Source organism: Octopus sinensis, linkage group LG10, assembly GCF_006345805.1.
Source record: "Octopus sinensis linkage group LG10, ASM634580v1, whole genome shotgun sequence".
Taxonomy (NCBI): Eukaryota; Metazoa; Mollusca; class Cephalopoda; order Octopoda; family Octopodidae; genus Octopus; species Octopus sinensis.
The window spans coordinates 30241673-30259357 of NC_043006.1; the positions used below are offsets into that span (position 1 = coordinate 30241673).

Consider the following 17685-nt stretch of genomic DNA (forward strand, 5'->3'; position numbering starts at 1 on the left):
ATATATTCCATTGAGCAAAAGCCAAAGATATGACTAAGTTTGCAGATTATCAATAACAAATTCAAAGAGAAGACAAGCAAAATCAAGTGTTTGATGCTTTCAGTGGTTCCAGCAGTCTTCCTTCACTTGTTAAATCTCAAATGCCTTCTCAGAAAAATTTTTTCCATTATTGATAGAATGCCACAGAACCTCCCAATATCTCAGCATTATCCAGGCCTAAAGACATTATCCAATCCTGTCATATATCTCAAAGAAGTAAGAAAAGGATTTAATGAAGAATTTGTAGAGTTTACAGAACTGTTTAAAACTGATATTGCTTCTCAGATTGGCATCAAGTAAGATGCCATGGAGTTTGAATCATATCATTTGATAACAGACAACTGTTTGGAGTTTCATTTTCTAAACGTAGAAAATTCCTTACACCTTTATAGCATATATTATAGGCACTACTCTACTTTAATCTGAACTGGCAAGTGATAATGGCCACACCTTCTACTAAATTTTCACAGCAGTATATCAATATCCCTATTATGAATATGATGGCCACACATTCTACCAAAATGTTATAGTAGTACTTACCAAGCATCAACTTGCCAATGTCTTGACTTAAGTAGTCCAAGAGTTCATTGCTTGAAACGCCAACACTGATTAATGCAGCAACCATTGCCCCAGCACTTGCACCAGCCAAGCGTTTCGTATTATTTAATACACCAAGTTCTTCAAGTACCTAGAAAACAAAAGAAAACAACAATTCAGTTTAAAGAAAAAGAGAATAACAATAATAACAACAACAATATTATTGTCATTAACATAGTCTTTTGTCATCATCATCATCATCACCGTTGACTTTTCCTTTAATCCTAGAACTGATGAAGCGTGCACATTTTTACTCACCAAACATCCTTTTACATCAAGAAATCCTTCTTTTTAGAACATCAAGAAAAAATACTTTGTTGTATTTGTTTTGAATCTCTGCCTTTTGTCCTTTCAGGGTTAATTAAATAAAGTATCAGTCATATACTGGGGTTGGTGCTATCAACTAACCCCCACTTTCAGAATTGCTGGCCTTGCACCAAAATCAGAAACCATTATTTCTCTAATAGTTTGACTGAGCAAAAACATAAGAGTATATAACTAAATGATTTGAAATATTTAACAACTGCAGCATGGAACACACAAAAAGACTGTTAACTTCATTTTGGCATTTATTATTTCCTATCAAAGTTGTCTTTGTACCAATTGCAACCTGGTCACTGATATGGTTCTAGTTTTGAGGTAAGGTTGTAGTCAGTATATATATATATATATATATATTATTGTGTCTGGGGGGAGTCATTCTGTTTTAATGCCATATAAATTAACACACTGGTTTGATTTTCACTCATTTACTTATTTATTTTTCTAAAATTTATGTTGCTTCTTGCAACTTCTTCAATAGTCAGTGAAGAGGTTGCAAGAAGCAACGTAAATTTTAGAAAAAGTAAATGAGTGAAAATTGAACCGGATCATTAAAACAGAATGACCCCCCCCCACCAAGGCACAAATAAGATATGCTTCAATACATGAATTCACATAAAGAATCTTGCAAACCAAATACAAAAACAACATATCATCATCATTATCGTTTAACATCCGTTTTCCATGCTGGCATGGGTTGGACGGTTCGACTGGGGTTTGGGAAGCCATGAAGCTGCACCAGGCTCCAGTCTGATCTGGCAGTGTTTCTACAGCTGGATGCCCTTCCTAATGTGTAGTAGGTGCTTTTTACGTGCCACTGGCACAGGGGGCAGAGGAGGCTGGCAATGACCACAATCGGTTGGTGCTTTTTACATGCCACCAGCATGGAAGCCAGTCAAGGTGGTGCTGGCATCAGCCACGTTCGGATGGTGCTTTTTATGTGCCACCAGCATGGGGATCACAACTACAATTTCCATTTGATTTTTATTTTGATGTACTTGACTCAACAGGTCTCAAGCACATCATGTCGTCCTACGATCCAAGGTACTTTTGAATAGGCTGGGGCTGGTTATGCGACACTGGTGTAGGTTACAGATGTGAACTCACTTTATTTGCCAGGTCTTTGCAGTCACAGCATATCTCCAGAGGTCTCTGTCTTTCGTCATTGCCTCTGTGAGGCCCAATGTTCGAAGATTATGCTTCACCACCTCATTATATATATATTTATATAATATATCCTTTGAGTTTGTTTACAGGAAACATTTTGAATATGCATGTAAAAGCTACTATTTTATTATTCTGTAGCGATGCATTAAAATATTTATAAATTCCAGCCAAGAATTGTTATTGTTATTGCTATGTGTGTGTGTGTGTGTGTGGTATATATATATATATATATATAGGTTGTGTAAAGCCAGAACAATGTCAGAAGGTACAAAGTAAACTAGAAATTGAAAAGAAAACAGAATAAAGTTGCAGTTTAACCTTGTATTTCTATTGTTTGGGGTGAAGACCCCTTCTTGAGGAGGTTCAGAAAAGTGATGGTTGGAAAAAGTTTGTTTCTCAGAAGGGCATTACTGAGCAACAAACTGCAAGTAAAACTGCAACTTTCTTCTGTTTTCTTTTCAACTTGTTTATTTTGTAGCTTCTCGCATTGTTCCGGCTTTACACAACTGCACTCTTTAATATAATAATAATAATAATAATTGTGTACAGTGCTCAGGTGCACTACAACTCATCTAAAGTGTATATATAATCAGGTGAAGTTTCGGCGGATTTCGGAAAGCATGAGGGCCTTAAAAGATGCAGTGTCATGGCAGTCAACAACTGACGCAGGCAGTTTATTCCATGCTTCAGCAACTCTGAGCGTGAAAAAATGTTTCCGAAAGTCATGGGAGCTGTATTGTTTTCTGACTTTGTAGGCATGTCCACGTGTGTTAGACACATGGAGATCAAAAAGGTGTTCAGTGTTGTTGTTGGTGAGGTGGTTGATAACTTTGTGGGTGTTTACCAAGTCCGTCGCCAAACGCCGGAGCTTCAGTGAATCCATGCCCAGGGAAACAAGGTGCTCAGAATATGGTAGGTGTCTGATGGAGGGTATGCGTTTGGTTGCACGTCTCTGGACAGATTCCAGGAGGTCAATGTTCTGTGCAAGATAGGGGTTCCAAACTGATGATGCGAATTCCAAGTGTGGTCGTACCATAGCTGTATACAGTTTTAAATAGATGGCTGGAGAGCGGCTAACAAAAGACCTGCTGAGTGATGCCAAGACACCCTCGGCTTCCTGACAATCTTAGAGATATGCTTTGACCAACGCAGATCACTGCTGACAGTGATGCCTAGGTCACGCTCGCAAGAGGATTTCTTGATATCAGTGTTGTGGAGGGAGTATGTGAACGCAGGGTTTTTTCTCCCAAAATGCATGGTGGTACACTTGTCCACAGCCAGTTTCAGTTGCCAGTCTGTGATCCATTGCTGCATTGTGTCTAGGTCTGATTGCAGGAAAGAGTTGTAGACATCAGGATCTGTCCTCTTGATTTCAAGGTACAGCTTGATGTCGTCTGCATATTTCAATACTGTGGCATTCTTTAAATTGGCATCTATGTCGTTAATGTATGCCACAAACAAGAGGGGGCCAGGACAGATCCCTGTGGTACACCCGATGACATCTCATATGGTGTAGAGTGCTGTCCTAGAACTGTGACTACCTCCTTTCGGCTGAGGATGAAGGATTTCAACCAGTTAAAAAGGTCATCCCCCACACCCATTGCAGAGAGTTTCACCATAAGCCTTTTGTGTGGCACAGAGTTGAAAGCCTTAGCAAAGTCAAGGTAGACAACATCCACCCATGAGCCACTGTCAGTAATCTGAGTAATGTCCTCAAGGAACTCGACAAGCTGGTCACTGCAGCTGGAGTTAGGGACAAATCCATATTGTGAGGGTCGGATGAGACTGTGAGAGCTCCAGAAGTTCCAGAGTGTTTCTCTGACACACGATTCCATCAGTTTTGCAATACAGCTAGTGAGACTGACTGGGCAATAGTTGACAGGTGATGTGCGGTCGCCCTTTATATATTTATATGGGTTTCACAGCTATAAATATCTTTTTATCTGTATCAATCATTGCGGTTGTTAGTCATTCTGGTGCTTAGTGACCATGTCTTCTTTTTCCTTCTTCCTTTGGTATTGTATAGAATACAATTATAATATTATAAAAGAGAATCTATCAGTCTATGACTACAGATTGACACAAACTATATGAAATGGGAGTGGGGGTGCAAGAGCAGTAGAAGTGGTGGTGGTGGTGGTGAAAGTGGCAGAAAGTGAAGGAAGAAAAGACAAACAACCAAATACCACGTTAACTGACCAACCACTAAGCACCTGCCAATGACTGACCTATATAGCTAAAAAGGTGTAAGATACCGGTGTTACATAAATGACACCCATGCCAGTGGCACATAAAAGTACCCATTACGCTCTCAGAGTGATTGGTGTTAGGAAGGGGCATCCAGCCATAGAAAACCATGCCAAATCAGACAGGAGTCTGGTGAAGCCTTCCAACATGCCCGCCCTAGTCAAACTGTCCAACCTATGCCAGCATGGCCAACGGATATTAAATGATGATAACAATGATATGTGTATATATATATATATATATATATATATATATATATATATAAACACAGTTATATTTTCCTTATGAAACACATAGACTGCATATAAGTGCTCTAGTTAAACCTGAGATGCGAGACAAGTAAAATAGATGAACTGGAAAAAGTTCAAGTCAGGCAAAGCTACAATGAACACATATGTGTACAAATTTAATTACGATAAAAATTGCCCAAAATAAAGCATATATTGATATGTTAAAAATACATATAAAAATATATCAATATTAGAAATATATATGGACATATAAAGGTAGGAATATATAAACATAGTAATAATATAATGAAGTATAGGAATATAGATAAAAACGTTTTTTACAAAAAAGAATTGAAAATATAGTGAAGAGAAAATATAATAATAGGCATCAAAATAAGGTTTTGGGTTATATACTAAAATATTCCAACAGCTGTTTCTAGGATTTATTCATCCAAGTAAAAAATTAATCTTAAAATTCACTTTCAGAGAATGTCTCCTTCATCAGGGAAAAAGTGATATTTACTGTAGAGATTCTATGAGTTTGCTGCCAAGGTATGAGACAATTGGAAGCTTTTGTAGAAGAACAGATATAGTTATGTAAATAATGGAAGTGTTTATGAGGAGTAAAAATTACATTACTTTTTGTCTTTATTAAAATTTAATTGGTAACATATTGTGATGGAAATTACTAAGGCTATTGTTGAGTGCATTTGGATTTAAAGAGTCTCATGAAAGTTGAGTAGTATCTGTGGTTACACGAATGAAAAGTGTCGGAAAACTTATTTAATACGGTAGAATTATTCAGGCAAACGATAGCATATGCACATTTATGCTCATTCACCATCTGCCCATAATCGTATTGGTGGGGGTGGGGGGCTCATCTGTAATAGACCAAGATGATGTATAATTGATGTTCTGTAATTTTAAATCATGTATGTAGCCAGTTAGTGCCAACAACTTTTTGTATTTTAGCTTACTAAAAGAATTTCAATGGGTTCTATATCATCTCTTAAAATCTGTGGTGCTTCCTATACTCTAGTTTGATGCTTGTTATTTGCCACACTGTTTTTACATAAACCAAATCCAGTGAGCAGACATAATTTGGGGACCCTACAATTACAAGTTTTTGCATTCGTATCTGTAATTTTACTCAGATTTATTAAGGTTGATTTGGGTTAGCCTAAGTTTAGTTGGGATTGATAGACTTACTTTATTTGGTTTATTAATATTATTTGAACTTATACAGGGTACCTTATGGTGATCTAAGCTTTTAGTCATTTGAAGTTGAAGTTTATTTCTATTTGTGGATGCAATAATTGATTCCAAATTAGGTATGGTAGAGTAGACTGAGCAGCTCAAGAACACAATGCATCGCCCAGTCCAGGAATCAAAACCACAATCTTACAATCATAAGTCCAACACTCTAACCACTAAGCCATGCACCGCTACAGAGAGAGAGAGAGAGAGGAGAGAGAGAGAGAGAGAGAGAGAGAGAGAGAGAGAGACACAGAAAGAGAGAATGCAACATGAACTGATGAGAGAATGTGAGACATGGATTGAGTTAGCATGAATTCTCTGACAGACATAAAATCTTCCACTATTAATAGTTCTTCAGTAGAAGAAATCAGCTCCGGGATTTGATTTGAATATGTTGCATCAAAAGTTAATTTAAGCCATGATTAGTGGAAAACAACTAATGAGACATGAAGGAGGAAAAAAACATTCATTCAATCAGTTTCAAGTTGAAAACACAATCATGGTTTTGAACCATTCCTAAAAACAAAAAACACTTGGGTTGAATTAATAACATTATTATAATCTATCTGTCTGTCTGTCTGTCTATCTATCTATCTAGACACATAAATATACAGTGTATGTTTAAACACATGAGGCATCCATCATAGGACTCCTTACATGCTAGAGAGAACAGTTAAATTCCAAACCACTATTAGGGATAAAATTTCAAAGGGAATGAAAAATAAAAACATTTATTTTATTTGCTAAAAAAAGTCTGAAACCATTGGTCCAGGAGTTAGATGGTAAATGTTTTTATTTTCATTCCCTTCGAAATTTTATCCTAATATCTCTAGCATGCCAGGAGTCCTATGAAGGATGCCTCTTATGTGTTTAAATATACACTATATATATATATATAATATATATATATATATAATATATATATATATATATATATATATATATAATATATAGTCTATTGACTAAATTTTTACATGCTAGGCTACTGGTAATAGAAATTTCTAATATTTCTGATTACCCTTTGATATTATTAATTATCTAGACACATATATAGTTTAGTCACCGGGTTCATTAGAATCTAGATGCATCAGCACACAGGATACCAGGACCAGCCAGGTACCATAGCATTGAGTTCACAGTAAGGTAAAAAACAACCATGAAGCGTCATGTGTTTGGTAGTGTGCTGCAGGTATGTAGAACCGAATCCAAAATAGACCATAGATATAACTCAGGGTTGGTTCCAGGTGTAGTGCATGTTTAAAAATAAGAACACAAATGGGGTTTAAATAAAAGCCCATTCGTGTTATTCTTTATACACACATACATTCCATTTATTCTGTTGTACTGAATTCTTGAGGTAAAACTATGTGTTTAAACAGATGTTGTACTAAAGTGCAACCACATCTATTTCAACAGTCATCATTTTCCAACAGGGTTATTTTTATTATTAAACTAGAACACATGCACTGAATCTATATTATTTACTTTATTATTAGCATTCAGTTAATCTGAATATTGCTGGCCATTGTCAGCAGCAACGCATTTGCAATCATGTCTACGAGACATCACTAAACACACCATGTATTCTTGGGAGTACAAACCATTACTCCCTCCCACCCATCTTCTGCTGCTCACCACCACCATCTTTTTCTTTGTTTCTTTGGTGAGGTAGGTGTGGGTTTTTATCTCAATAATTTGGTCTTTTATACTTTTAATGTTTTTTCTTTCTTTTCTGCCAGTAAAAATATGTTAATAAAATAAAGTACCATTCAAAAATAAAAAAAAAGAGAAACAAAAACAAATAATTAAATAAATAATCATTCCATTGATCACTTGCTTGATCAATCAGGAATTTAGTTTGTCCAAGTCCTGTTGTCTCAAGCTAAGAACTAATAGATGACTTGCGCTCACCTTCTCTTCTATTAGTAAACTACTACAAAGGCAAAGGAGATGTCTTAAACAGAAGCAGCTATGGAGGAATCAAACTGCTAGACCAGGTTACGAAGGTCAAAGCACAATTGATCCAGGACAAAATAGAGTTAGATGCAATTTGGCTTTGTGTTTGGAAGAGGCACCACAGATGCTATGTAACCAGTGAGGCAAGTGCTGGAGAAATACTTGGCTTGGAAGAAACAACTATTTCTAGCTGTCATTGATTTGGAGACAGTATTTGAAAGGGTACCTCATTCAGTAATTTGGTGGTCAGTGAGGAATCTAGGTGCAGATGAATGAATTGTAAGGATGGTACAAGCTTTGGATAAAGATGCAGTAAGCAAAGTGAGTTAATGATTTCAGTGATGAATTTAGTGTGAAGGTAAGGGTCCATGTGTGTGTGTGTGCATGTGTTTGTAAATATTTATGTGTGTATGTTATTGTTTATACATGTGTGTGAATATTTTGGAAAACAGCTAATTTACATTTGACAGATATTTGTCCTCATCTTATTTGTTGTTAATACAATGTTTTGGCTGATATACCCTCCACCCATCACCAGGTCTCTTGGGAAACTTTCGAACCTGGGTTCTCATTCCTAAGGTATTTTTCGATGTTATTATTATTGTTGTTGTTATTATTCAGGTCACTGCCTGGAATCAAACTTGGAATCTTGGGGTTAGTAGCCTGCACTCTTAACCACTACACCATATGCTTTTGTCATGCTAGTATTTAAGTCTGCGTGCATAAACATGTTTGATGTATGGATGTGTGAGTAACTCAGTAAATTTTCACAGACTTCTCCACACAATTTTTGTTTATATGTCTAGATGTGCATGAATTATTATGAATGCTTATGTACACACACACACACACACACACACACACACACACACATACACACACAGACTGAATCTGACGTAAACTCTCAGTCTAAAAGAAATAAACATGATTCATGATGACATCTTACCATTAAACTCCCACAATATGCAATGCCTTTATTTCCGCCACCTTCAAACACCAAATTCTCAAAGGGATAATCGTAGTGTATTAGGGTTCCAAGTTGTACTTCACCCGAATCAGGGACATCACTTCGGTCCACAAACTGTATCCTTTCCTGCTGGAGGGTCTCATTATATTCAGATTTAAACCACCTGGAATGGGAACCACACTTCACAGTATTTCCCATATTTCTGAAACAAAAATGTAAATGTAAACATTTAGTTTAATTGTTTGGATGGTAATAATTTTAGCTGACTCTATACTATTGGAATGTAGGATTCCCAGATAATGAGGAAAACCTGCATGTTTTCTTCAGCAATGTCACTTATTGTTTATGTTTTAGTTTTCTAAACTATGTCTAGCTAAACATTAACATTAAGTTTAGTAAAGACAACATGGCAATTCATTAAAACTCCATATATTTCCTAACTTCTATAGTGCTACTGATGAAGGGCATCCAGCCATAGGAACCATACCAGGACAGACAATTGAAGCCTGGTGCAGTTCTCAGCTGACCAGCTCCTGTCAAACTGTCCAACCCATGTCAGTATGGAAAACAGACATTAATGATGATGATGAGGAGGATGACGACGACTTCTAAGTTGTATATTAGCATCTGTACCTTTCTGCCAGTCACACTAGTTGTCATATTGTCAGTACAAAAGCAGGTTATTCTCAATCACAGAGGAATCTGGAGGATTTCAACATAAAATGTTTCCCATGGAAAGAGAGATGAGGATGATACAATAAAGAATTATGACAAGAATCATATTCATTAATGAAAACAATTTAATTATGGTAAAAGAGCAGCAACAATAAGATTCTTTCTATCTGTGTGTCACTAATGTAATTTGATTATGTTGATGTTGATTGGAGGAACACAAATTCAGCTGAGCTTTTAATTCAAAACTATTTTTATTGTTTCCAACTTTATATTGTCACTTCTATAAGACCGGAATGGGAGTGGTTTGTCTGGTGACTTGACAGTAAGAGTTCATTGGAATGATTCGGTTGATTCTTGCACCTTGGTAGTTGAGTTGTGTCACTGGGGTCACTGTTACTTTGGTCATCATTATAATTCATTTTGGCAGCCACAGACACTGTTCCAGTCTACTCTGTTAGTAGCTAAAACACATTAATTATGTAGCTGAAGTCCTTATCAGAAACAGCACACCAGAGGGAAAATGCTTAACTAGATCCTGTTTGTCACAAGTGTCTTAGTGACACCATCAATAACTGAGCAAACCACATTTGTATTGTTTTTTCATCAGATACAGTGATCTAGGTTCAATTTCTATGTGTTTTGAGACTGCTAAATATTTCTGCTATAGAATTGTGAGATTATAATAGATCTTGAGCCAACAGTATTTAAATATAGACGGAAATATTAAAATCGTCAAAATATAATTGTTTGTATATTAAACAATTATTCATTCATATCTGTTCACCTCGCAAGGTTTAGAGCATTGTCCAGATTAGGTTGTTATTAACTGGTCCTCTGGCTAAGTTTAATTAAAGTTTACAAGAATTATACTAGGTCACTACTGACCCAACGAAGATGTTCAGAGAGATAAACAGTTAAAATGTCTTTCTGATAAATCAAACACTATCCTGTCTATTTGTGTCTGCATATAACAAAATGATGTCTAGTATTTGCAACAAGATCAACAATTTTGAGTGGTGGAGAATAGATGAGACCATCGTCCCCATGACTTAACTGGCTATTTATTTTACTGACCCTGACAAAATGAAAATCAAAGTTCACTTTGGTGAGATTTGAACTCAGAACATACAGAGCTGCATAAAATGCTACTAAGCATTTTTTCCTAGCTGTGTTTTGGGAGGGTCATTATGCCAATGATAATAAACACATGCACTGGGTCAATATCACTTCTTTATTATTAAATATCTAACCAACCAACTAGTCAATCCTTTGTTTGATGTGTTGGTTAAACAATCAATTGGTCAGTTGTTTGTGAGAGTCCTTTCATTGCTATTCACAACCTTTTCAATGGAATGCTCTCTCTCTTCAAAGTCTGCCAGCTTGCCACCACCCTGGGTTTGCTTAGAAATATAATATTAGTCACAATGTGTGAGGTTGGTGGAGTTAAAAGGCATAAAAGAAATCAGATCTGTGAGTGTCAAAATATATATGTCCATTTGACAAGTTTAATCACACACATGCATGTGTGTAAATAAGCTCTAAGTCCTTATATCAAAACTTGATATTGTAGTAAAGATTCCTGGAGGGAGTAGTCTAGCACTTAACTGTGGCTGTTGCTTATTATCAGTGTCTCGACAGGGGCACGGCTGATCTATGAACCAAATAAAAGAGTGTTAAATAATCTTAATTAAACCCACAACAGCAACAACAGAAACTTGTTTCCATGCAGGAAACAATAAAAGCAAACCCATTGTAAGCTGTGCTTCATATCTTCTGGCTGGGAAGAGGGCAGTGAACTTTCAGGGGATTGAATGTCCTGACTTCCTGTTGCAGAGGGTGTATACTGCATTTCCAAAAGTATTGATCTACTTACTAGATACTGCAGCACTGTAATGGTGTACTTCACTTATGGCTGAAATATTCTTCAAACTGGTCGAACAGAAATAGCTTTCTGGTGATGTGTATTGATATTCATTAATTATTCAATGAAGCACTTTTATTTGAAAGCAGTCACCAGTATCAGCAGCAGCAGCAGCATTTGTCTTTCTGTGATGTTTTAGGTTTGACAGCTTTGAAATAAATTCTTTAAGCCTTTAAGCATTCAGTTCATTCCTCCATCAAATGTTCTGCTTATTTATTCAAATTGTTTTAGATTAATTATGCATCAACTCATAGCTTTAAGATTTAAATGATGGATTGTTTATTTCTAGAATAACATTGTTAGGTACGTATGCGGGGTCAGATCTGGCTAGTTTTGACCATAAAACAGGGAGAATATTTGGGCTGGATATGGCTAAAGGGTTAAGCCATTTGATCCTGTGTCAGTTTATTTACAAGGGAGGGTAAGGTCTTGGATCCCAATGTTTTCATATACACTTCTCTTTGGTCCACATCCAGAAACAATATTTTCCCTCCAGCTTTTGTATCATTCATTTGCATTCGACATGAATTTTCGTGTAGTTGTTTCTCATGCAGGCTTCGGTTGATGTTTCAAGGCCTGAGTTGCATTATCAGTCTGTTTGTGCTTAGCTTTTCGTTGAAGTTGGACAACCAACCAAGTGGCCTCTTGTTCATCATGCCTTGTCACTCCCCTGGTGTTGTATCCCCTACCAAATCATTCAGCTCCCAACCAGGAAGCCCATGGAGGTTAAATTAGGGAACATGAAAAGTATAATTCATTGATACATCCAGGAGCAGCAGTTAAAGAAAGTTGGTCACTTCAACTCCTACTGCAATGAACCAACACATCCTGTACACAGAAGGTTTTTCTCATTTACTTGAAACAAGACACTCAGCTGAAGGTCTCACTTGCTCTTATCTATTCATTTCAGATCTTATCTATTTACTGCCCATGTGTCAAGCAAATATAACTCCAGATAACTTAATTCATATGATTCATTTAGTCTCAAGAAACAGAAACTCTTTGGTTTTAAACTGAAAAACAATAATCATAAACTGGCACATACAGCAAGCACATTAAAGAGTAACACGACATATCCTGTTGCTATTAGGTATTCAGAAAAGGAAACAGACGAAAAGTCACTGAGCAAAAGGAATGGGGCAACTTTTTGAAGAAGGTTTTTATCTCTCTTCTATAAAATGCAATGAAAATGAACCTAGGAACTTGTCTGAAAAACCTTCTCTAGTCAGACAAAGCATGTTTATTTGCTTTTTATGTCTTTTGTTTGTCTTTTATTTGAAGGTAGAAACCTTTTGGTGTTAATCAGGTCAATTCTGATTAAGTATATGGATGAGCAAGGGCATTCCAACCTCGACCATTTCATTTTTGTAAACAAGTATGTCAAGGTGCTATTTCAAAGAAATTTCATAGCTATTTCTAGCAAGTCAATTAATCTAGGAGGTGTTACCAAGAATAGAAAGACAAAGTGAAAAGAATTCTAAGTGCTATAGTAACAAAACAGAACAATGTCCAGAGACAATATTCTTACAAACTCAGTATCTATACCATGTGTAAGTGTTGCTAGCATCAGCTTTTGTTTCCATCTCTGAATTAGAATTAGAATATAGAAGAACAAAGGACAAAAGACTTGTACAATAGAAGTGGAAGTAATGAAATAATATTGATTCAATCACTTATGGTGTTCTCCTACAGTAAAAATTAGTATTTTATCTAATGAATACAAAAATCAATACTAATAAATATCTTGTCTTAAAGTCTACTATGTATCCTGAGTATTTACTCATACTATGCCTCACACACACACACACACACACACACACACATACATGACATTTAAATTTGAGCTACTATAAGTTTAATGCTATCAAAACAATAATCTGACAAACTTGTATAACATGCCATGAGTTTCTATACAACACAGCATGTGGAGAAGAAGAAAGCCATATCTGGGTCCTGAAGGCTAACTACACACCACACACCATCAACTGGAGCATTGTGGAATGATCTGTGCCATACATTATTGATTCAATGAGATGCATGCTTTGTTTAGCCGAAATATCTCATAGCTGTTTTAGATCTAAGAGCCTCTACTGACCTACTAAATTCCAGATCTGAAATTTATATTAAATGTAAGCCACTGGACAAATTTCTTTTATTGAACTGGAAAACATCACCCTCTCTGAATTAAGCGTGCAGTCTTACAAACTGACTTTCTCCCCATTGAATTAATTTACACCAACCAAATTCTGATTCAAATAGTCAAAGAGACACAGCTCTTAATTTTCTTTTTTTCTGTTTTCTCAGTCTGCTTTTTCTTTTACTTTCAACTCATTTTTTCTCAAAGACCAGCATTGTTTCTAATAAAAAAAAAAACCTAGCTATGTTGCATATTTGAGTTATTGATATAAACCTGTGAGATCATCATGTTTTCATAGCATGAAACTAATAGTAGCTCAAATCTAAATCTAGTATATATTAAATGATATTTATCTCCTACTAGGCATGTGGTTACAGTGTTGCACTCACAATTGCCAGATCATGGGTTTGATTCTGGGAACAGGTGGCATATTGTGTTCTTGAGCAAAACACTTCATTTTCACATTGCTTTAGTGCTGTGTAGGGAGCAGCATGTCAAAGAATAGACCGAATGTTCCCTCTGCATGTCATAAGAAGTTACTAAAAGTGGTCGAAGTAGGAGTTGCACTCTGACCTCGTAAAACTTCCACCAGCAATGACGACTCAAACAGACCCATGTAATGGAGGGTTGTCACCTCAGTGGTGCAAAGGAGTCATCTGACAGGGGTAGGGAACCACCAACAAATGGTGGATGCAGAACTGTGCTGTTACAGTGCATACCCCTATACTACTATTAATACTACTATCTTTTACTCGATATAGTTCTTTTTTGTTGATTCACCAATAATGGAACAGTACATTATACATACACACATGTATATATATATATATATATATATATATATATATATATATATATATATATATATAATATATATATATATATGTACATCATTTAACATCTGTTTTCCATGTTGACATGGGTTGGATGGTTTGACAGGAGCTGCACCATGCTCCACTCGTCTGTTTTTGTCATGGTTTCTATGGCTGGATGCTCTTCCTAATGCCAACCACTTTACAGAGTGTACTGGGTGCTTTTTAGGGGGCACCAGCACAGGTGCTTTCTACATGGCACTTTTATGGGTGCTTTTTATGTAACTCTGGCATGTGTGTGTGTGTATTTGCAAAAGCCTTCCCCTCAACATGTCTTCTAATTCAAACATGAAGTCCTTTAATAACTCTGAAGGTATTTCTATATGCTACTGCACAATGAATAAATTATTCCACCTCAATTGGTTGAATCACACATAATAAGAGACATCTTGCATACAGTTGAGTGTCACAGTGATGCACACAAAGAGGAAGTTCTTCAAACTTTCAAAGACAGAATTTTACTAACATGCAAAATGTTACGCCTTACAATAAACCTTGATAAAGCTTATTCTTTATCGACCTGGCCTCGGAAGCTTTGTATGCATATCTTCTTTCAAATATGTTGGCAGCATACAAAAAAAAAAAAGGTGGGGTACAAATCTTCATTAGAGTCGCAATGAGCTCTACAAAATTGAACTAAACTAGCTTGTGGCTGTGTACTAAGAAGTTAGCTTCCCAACCACATTGTCCTGGGTTCAGTCCCACTGCATAGCACCTTGGGGAAGTGTCTTCTACTATAGCCTTAGGCTGACCACAACCTTGTGAGTGGATTTGGTAGACAGAAACTGATAGAAGCTTGTTGCATATGTGTGTGTGTGTGTGTGTCTTTGTATCTATGTTTGCTCCCACCACTGATTGACAACTGATGTTAGTGTGTTTATGTCCCCATAACTTAATGGTTTGGCAAAAGAGACAAATAGAATAAGTACTGGCTTAAAAAAAAAAGAAAAAATGTATTGGGGTTGATTCATTCAACTATAAATTCTTCATGGTGGTGCCCCAGCATGGCCACAGTCTAATGACTGAAAAAAGTAAATATTTTCTATAAAATATCTTCAAAGCATGCATTTTGTTAGTTTTGTTGTTTGACTGTAAAGCATTGATATTATAATGAGACTGTTAATCGATTGGAACATTTTCAGCAAAAAGTGTCTTTGGAAAATTGTGAATATTGGCTGATAAAAAAACAACAGTTTTATCAAGTGTATGTGAAGGATGTTTGTTAGAGGAGGGAGTGGGGTTGCTTTTCATAATTTGACAGAGAAAGGAAAAGAGCAAAAAAGTGCAGATGTGTAATTCTTGAGTAGGATGTGAAATAACGAGAGTGAAAGAGCAGATTAAGTAAACTGAAGGGAGAAATTTAAGCAGTCAGGAAGTAGGCAGACTTTAGAAAGATGACAATCTCCTGTTCTCTTTGAGAGCAAGAGGCAGGAAATCTGGTATTGGAGATTGAGCCAAAGATTGAGAGGTGGTTAGAGTGCAAATCTATCAAAGAATAAGTGACCAGCTTGCTTAAAGTAAATGAAAACTCAGTGGAAACACTGAAATTCATAGATAAGATTGCAAGTAATGCGATAGAATAAATCCCTAATGTGGAAGGTACAGCAGTTGGATCCAATGAGGGTGGTGGTCGTGATGTTGGGAAAGAAACAGTAGGTGTGGCAATAACAACAGGATTAAGGAATAGAAGGTGAGGGCTGTGGATGTAGAGACGGTAGAAGTTGTAGGCATGATTAACCCTTTCAATAGCAACCCAGCTGAAACCGCCTCTGGCTCTGTAATACAAATGTTTTGTTTTCATAAGTTTTGAATTAAAATCTTTCACCAAACTTTAGTCATGATCCCTAGCTTAATGATAACTAAGTTATTTTACTAAATTCTTTGTTATATTTAAAATCAATTGAAAGAAACACAGAACATCTCAAAATAAATATGGTAACGAAAGGAGGTGGGAAGTGGTAGGCAAGGGAAGAAACTGGAAGTGACAAGGTTGAACCAGAGATGGAGGGATAATGGGGAATTAATGGGGAATGGTGGTAGGAGAGGGGGAATAAGAGGCCGTGGGGTAGAAAGGGTGGGATGTAGTCAATGGTATGAATGCTGGAAACATGTTGGTACCTGAGCCTCAAAGTTGTAGTTGTAGGTAAAGAAATGGAGAAATTGGAAATAGGGGTGGTATGTTTGGTGTGGGTGGGTTAGGAGGTTGAAAGGGGAAAGAAAGATTGGGAGTCAATGAGAGTGAGTAGGTGGGTTGGTCAATAGAAGCCAAGGAAATTAAATGTAGAAAGTGAAATGGGAAGAGGGATGAAAAGAGGTGACGGATGCTGATACAGTTATGTAGCAACCATATAGCCTTGATATAGGAAAAGATTTGGGATCTTTGTCATGAATAGATTGGCAGAGTTGGGGCCCAGTCTTATGCTCAAGGCCATCCTAGAGTTAATAAATCTTGCTAATGAAGGAGAAAAACTGAAAGTAAGAATGAATTCAGTTAAATAGAGAATGGTGGAGGTGGTAGAATAGAGAATGGTATGGAGGTCGAGGAAGTGATAGAAGGCATTTCTCTCATGAACTTCCTACACGTAAACACATGTGTATAAGTAATATACACACATGTGCTTATGTTATATACATGTGTAAATGTAATATATCACATTACAATATAACTTTCTTACTAACAGTAATTTGTTTGCAATCCTCCACAAAAGCAAATTTGGGATGTTTGTAGCCTCATGGAAGCAATGTGACCAATGCCAGTGTCACATAACTGGCACCCATGTCGGTAGCATGTAAAAGGTACCCACTACACTCTTGGAGTGGTTGGCATTAAGAAGGGGATCCAGCTGTAGAAACCATGCCAAATCAGACTGGAACCTGGTGCAGCCCCTCAGCTTACCAGCCCTGGTCAAACCATCCAACCCATGCCAGCATGGACAATGGACATTAAATGATAGTGATGATGATGATGATTTTGTTTCATGTCTAACTGAAACTGTTTAATTAGAAGAATTAAAAAACTAAATTAACTTTGCAAACCACACATACATACACACACATACTGCAGCAGATTGATATATATATACTGAACTACAATTGCTCTATGTTATGATGTATTGTAACACCTGGTATGGCACATATTGATGATTTGTAACACCTGATATGTATTGTAAAATCTGATATGGCAAATATTTACTCTTTTGATGATTCAGAAGAAATAAGAGAAGCTGACCTCAAGTTTGTGTGTTTTAAATTCCGTAGCATGAAGCATTTAATGGATGTCTATTAATTTTTCCCTTTTT

The 17685-nt window shown here is 36.4% G+C and overlaps 1 protein-coding gene across 2 annotated transcripts in view; it reads right to left on the minus strand.

Moving 5' to 3' along the window:
* LOC115216501 overlaps window positions 1-17685 on the minus strand; it is a 93428-nt gene that overhangs the window by 44429 nt on the left and 31314 nt on the right. For both annotated transcript variants that reach the window (XM_029785936.2, XM_029785935.2), the window contains exons 2-3: window positions 8761-8983; window positions 580-727 (exon numbers count right to left, since the gene is read on the minus strand). In XM_029785936.2, coding sequence (XP_029641796.1) covers window positions 580-727; window positions 8761-8979 — 367 coding nt within the window. In that variant the 5' untranslated portion in view covers window positions 8980-8983. The remainder of the gene's footprint in view (window positions 1-579; window positions 728-8760; window positions 8984-17685) is intronic.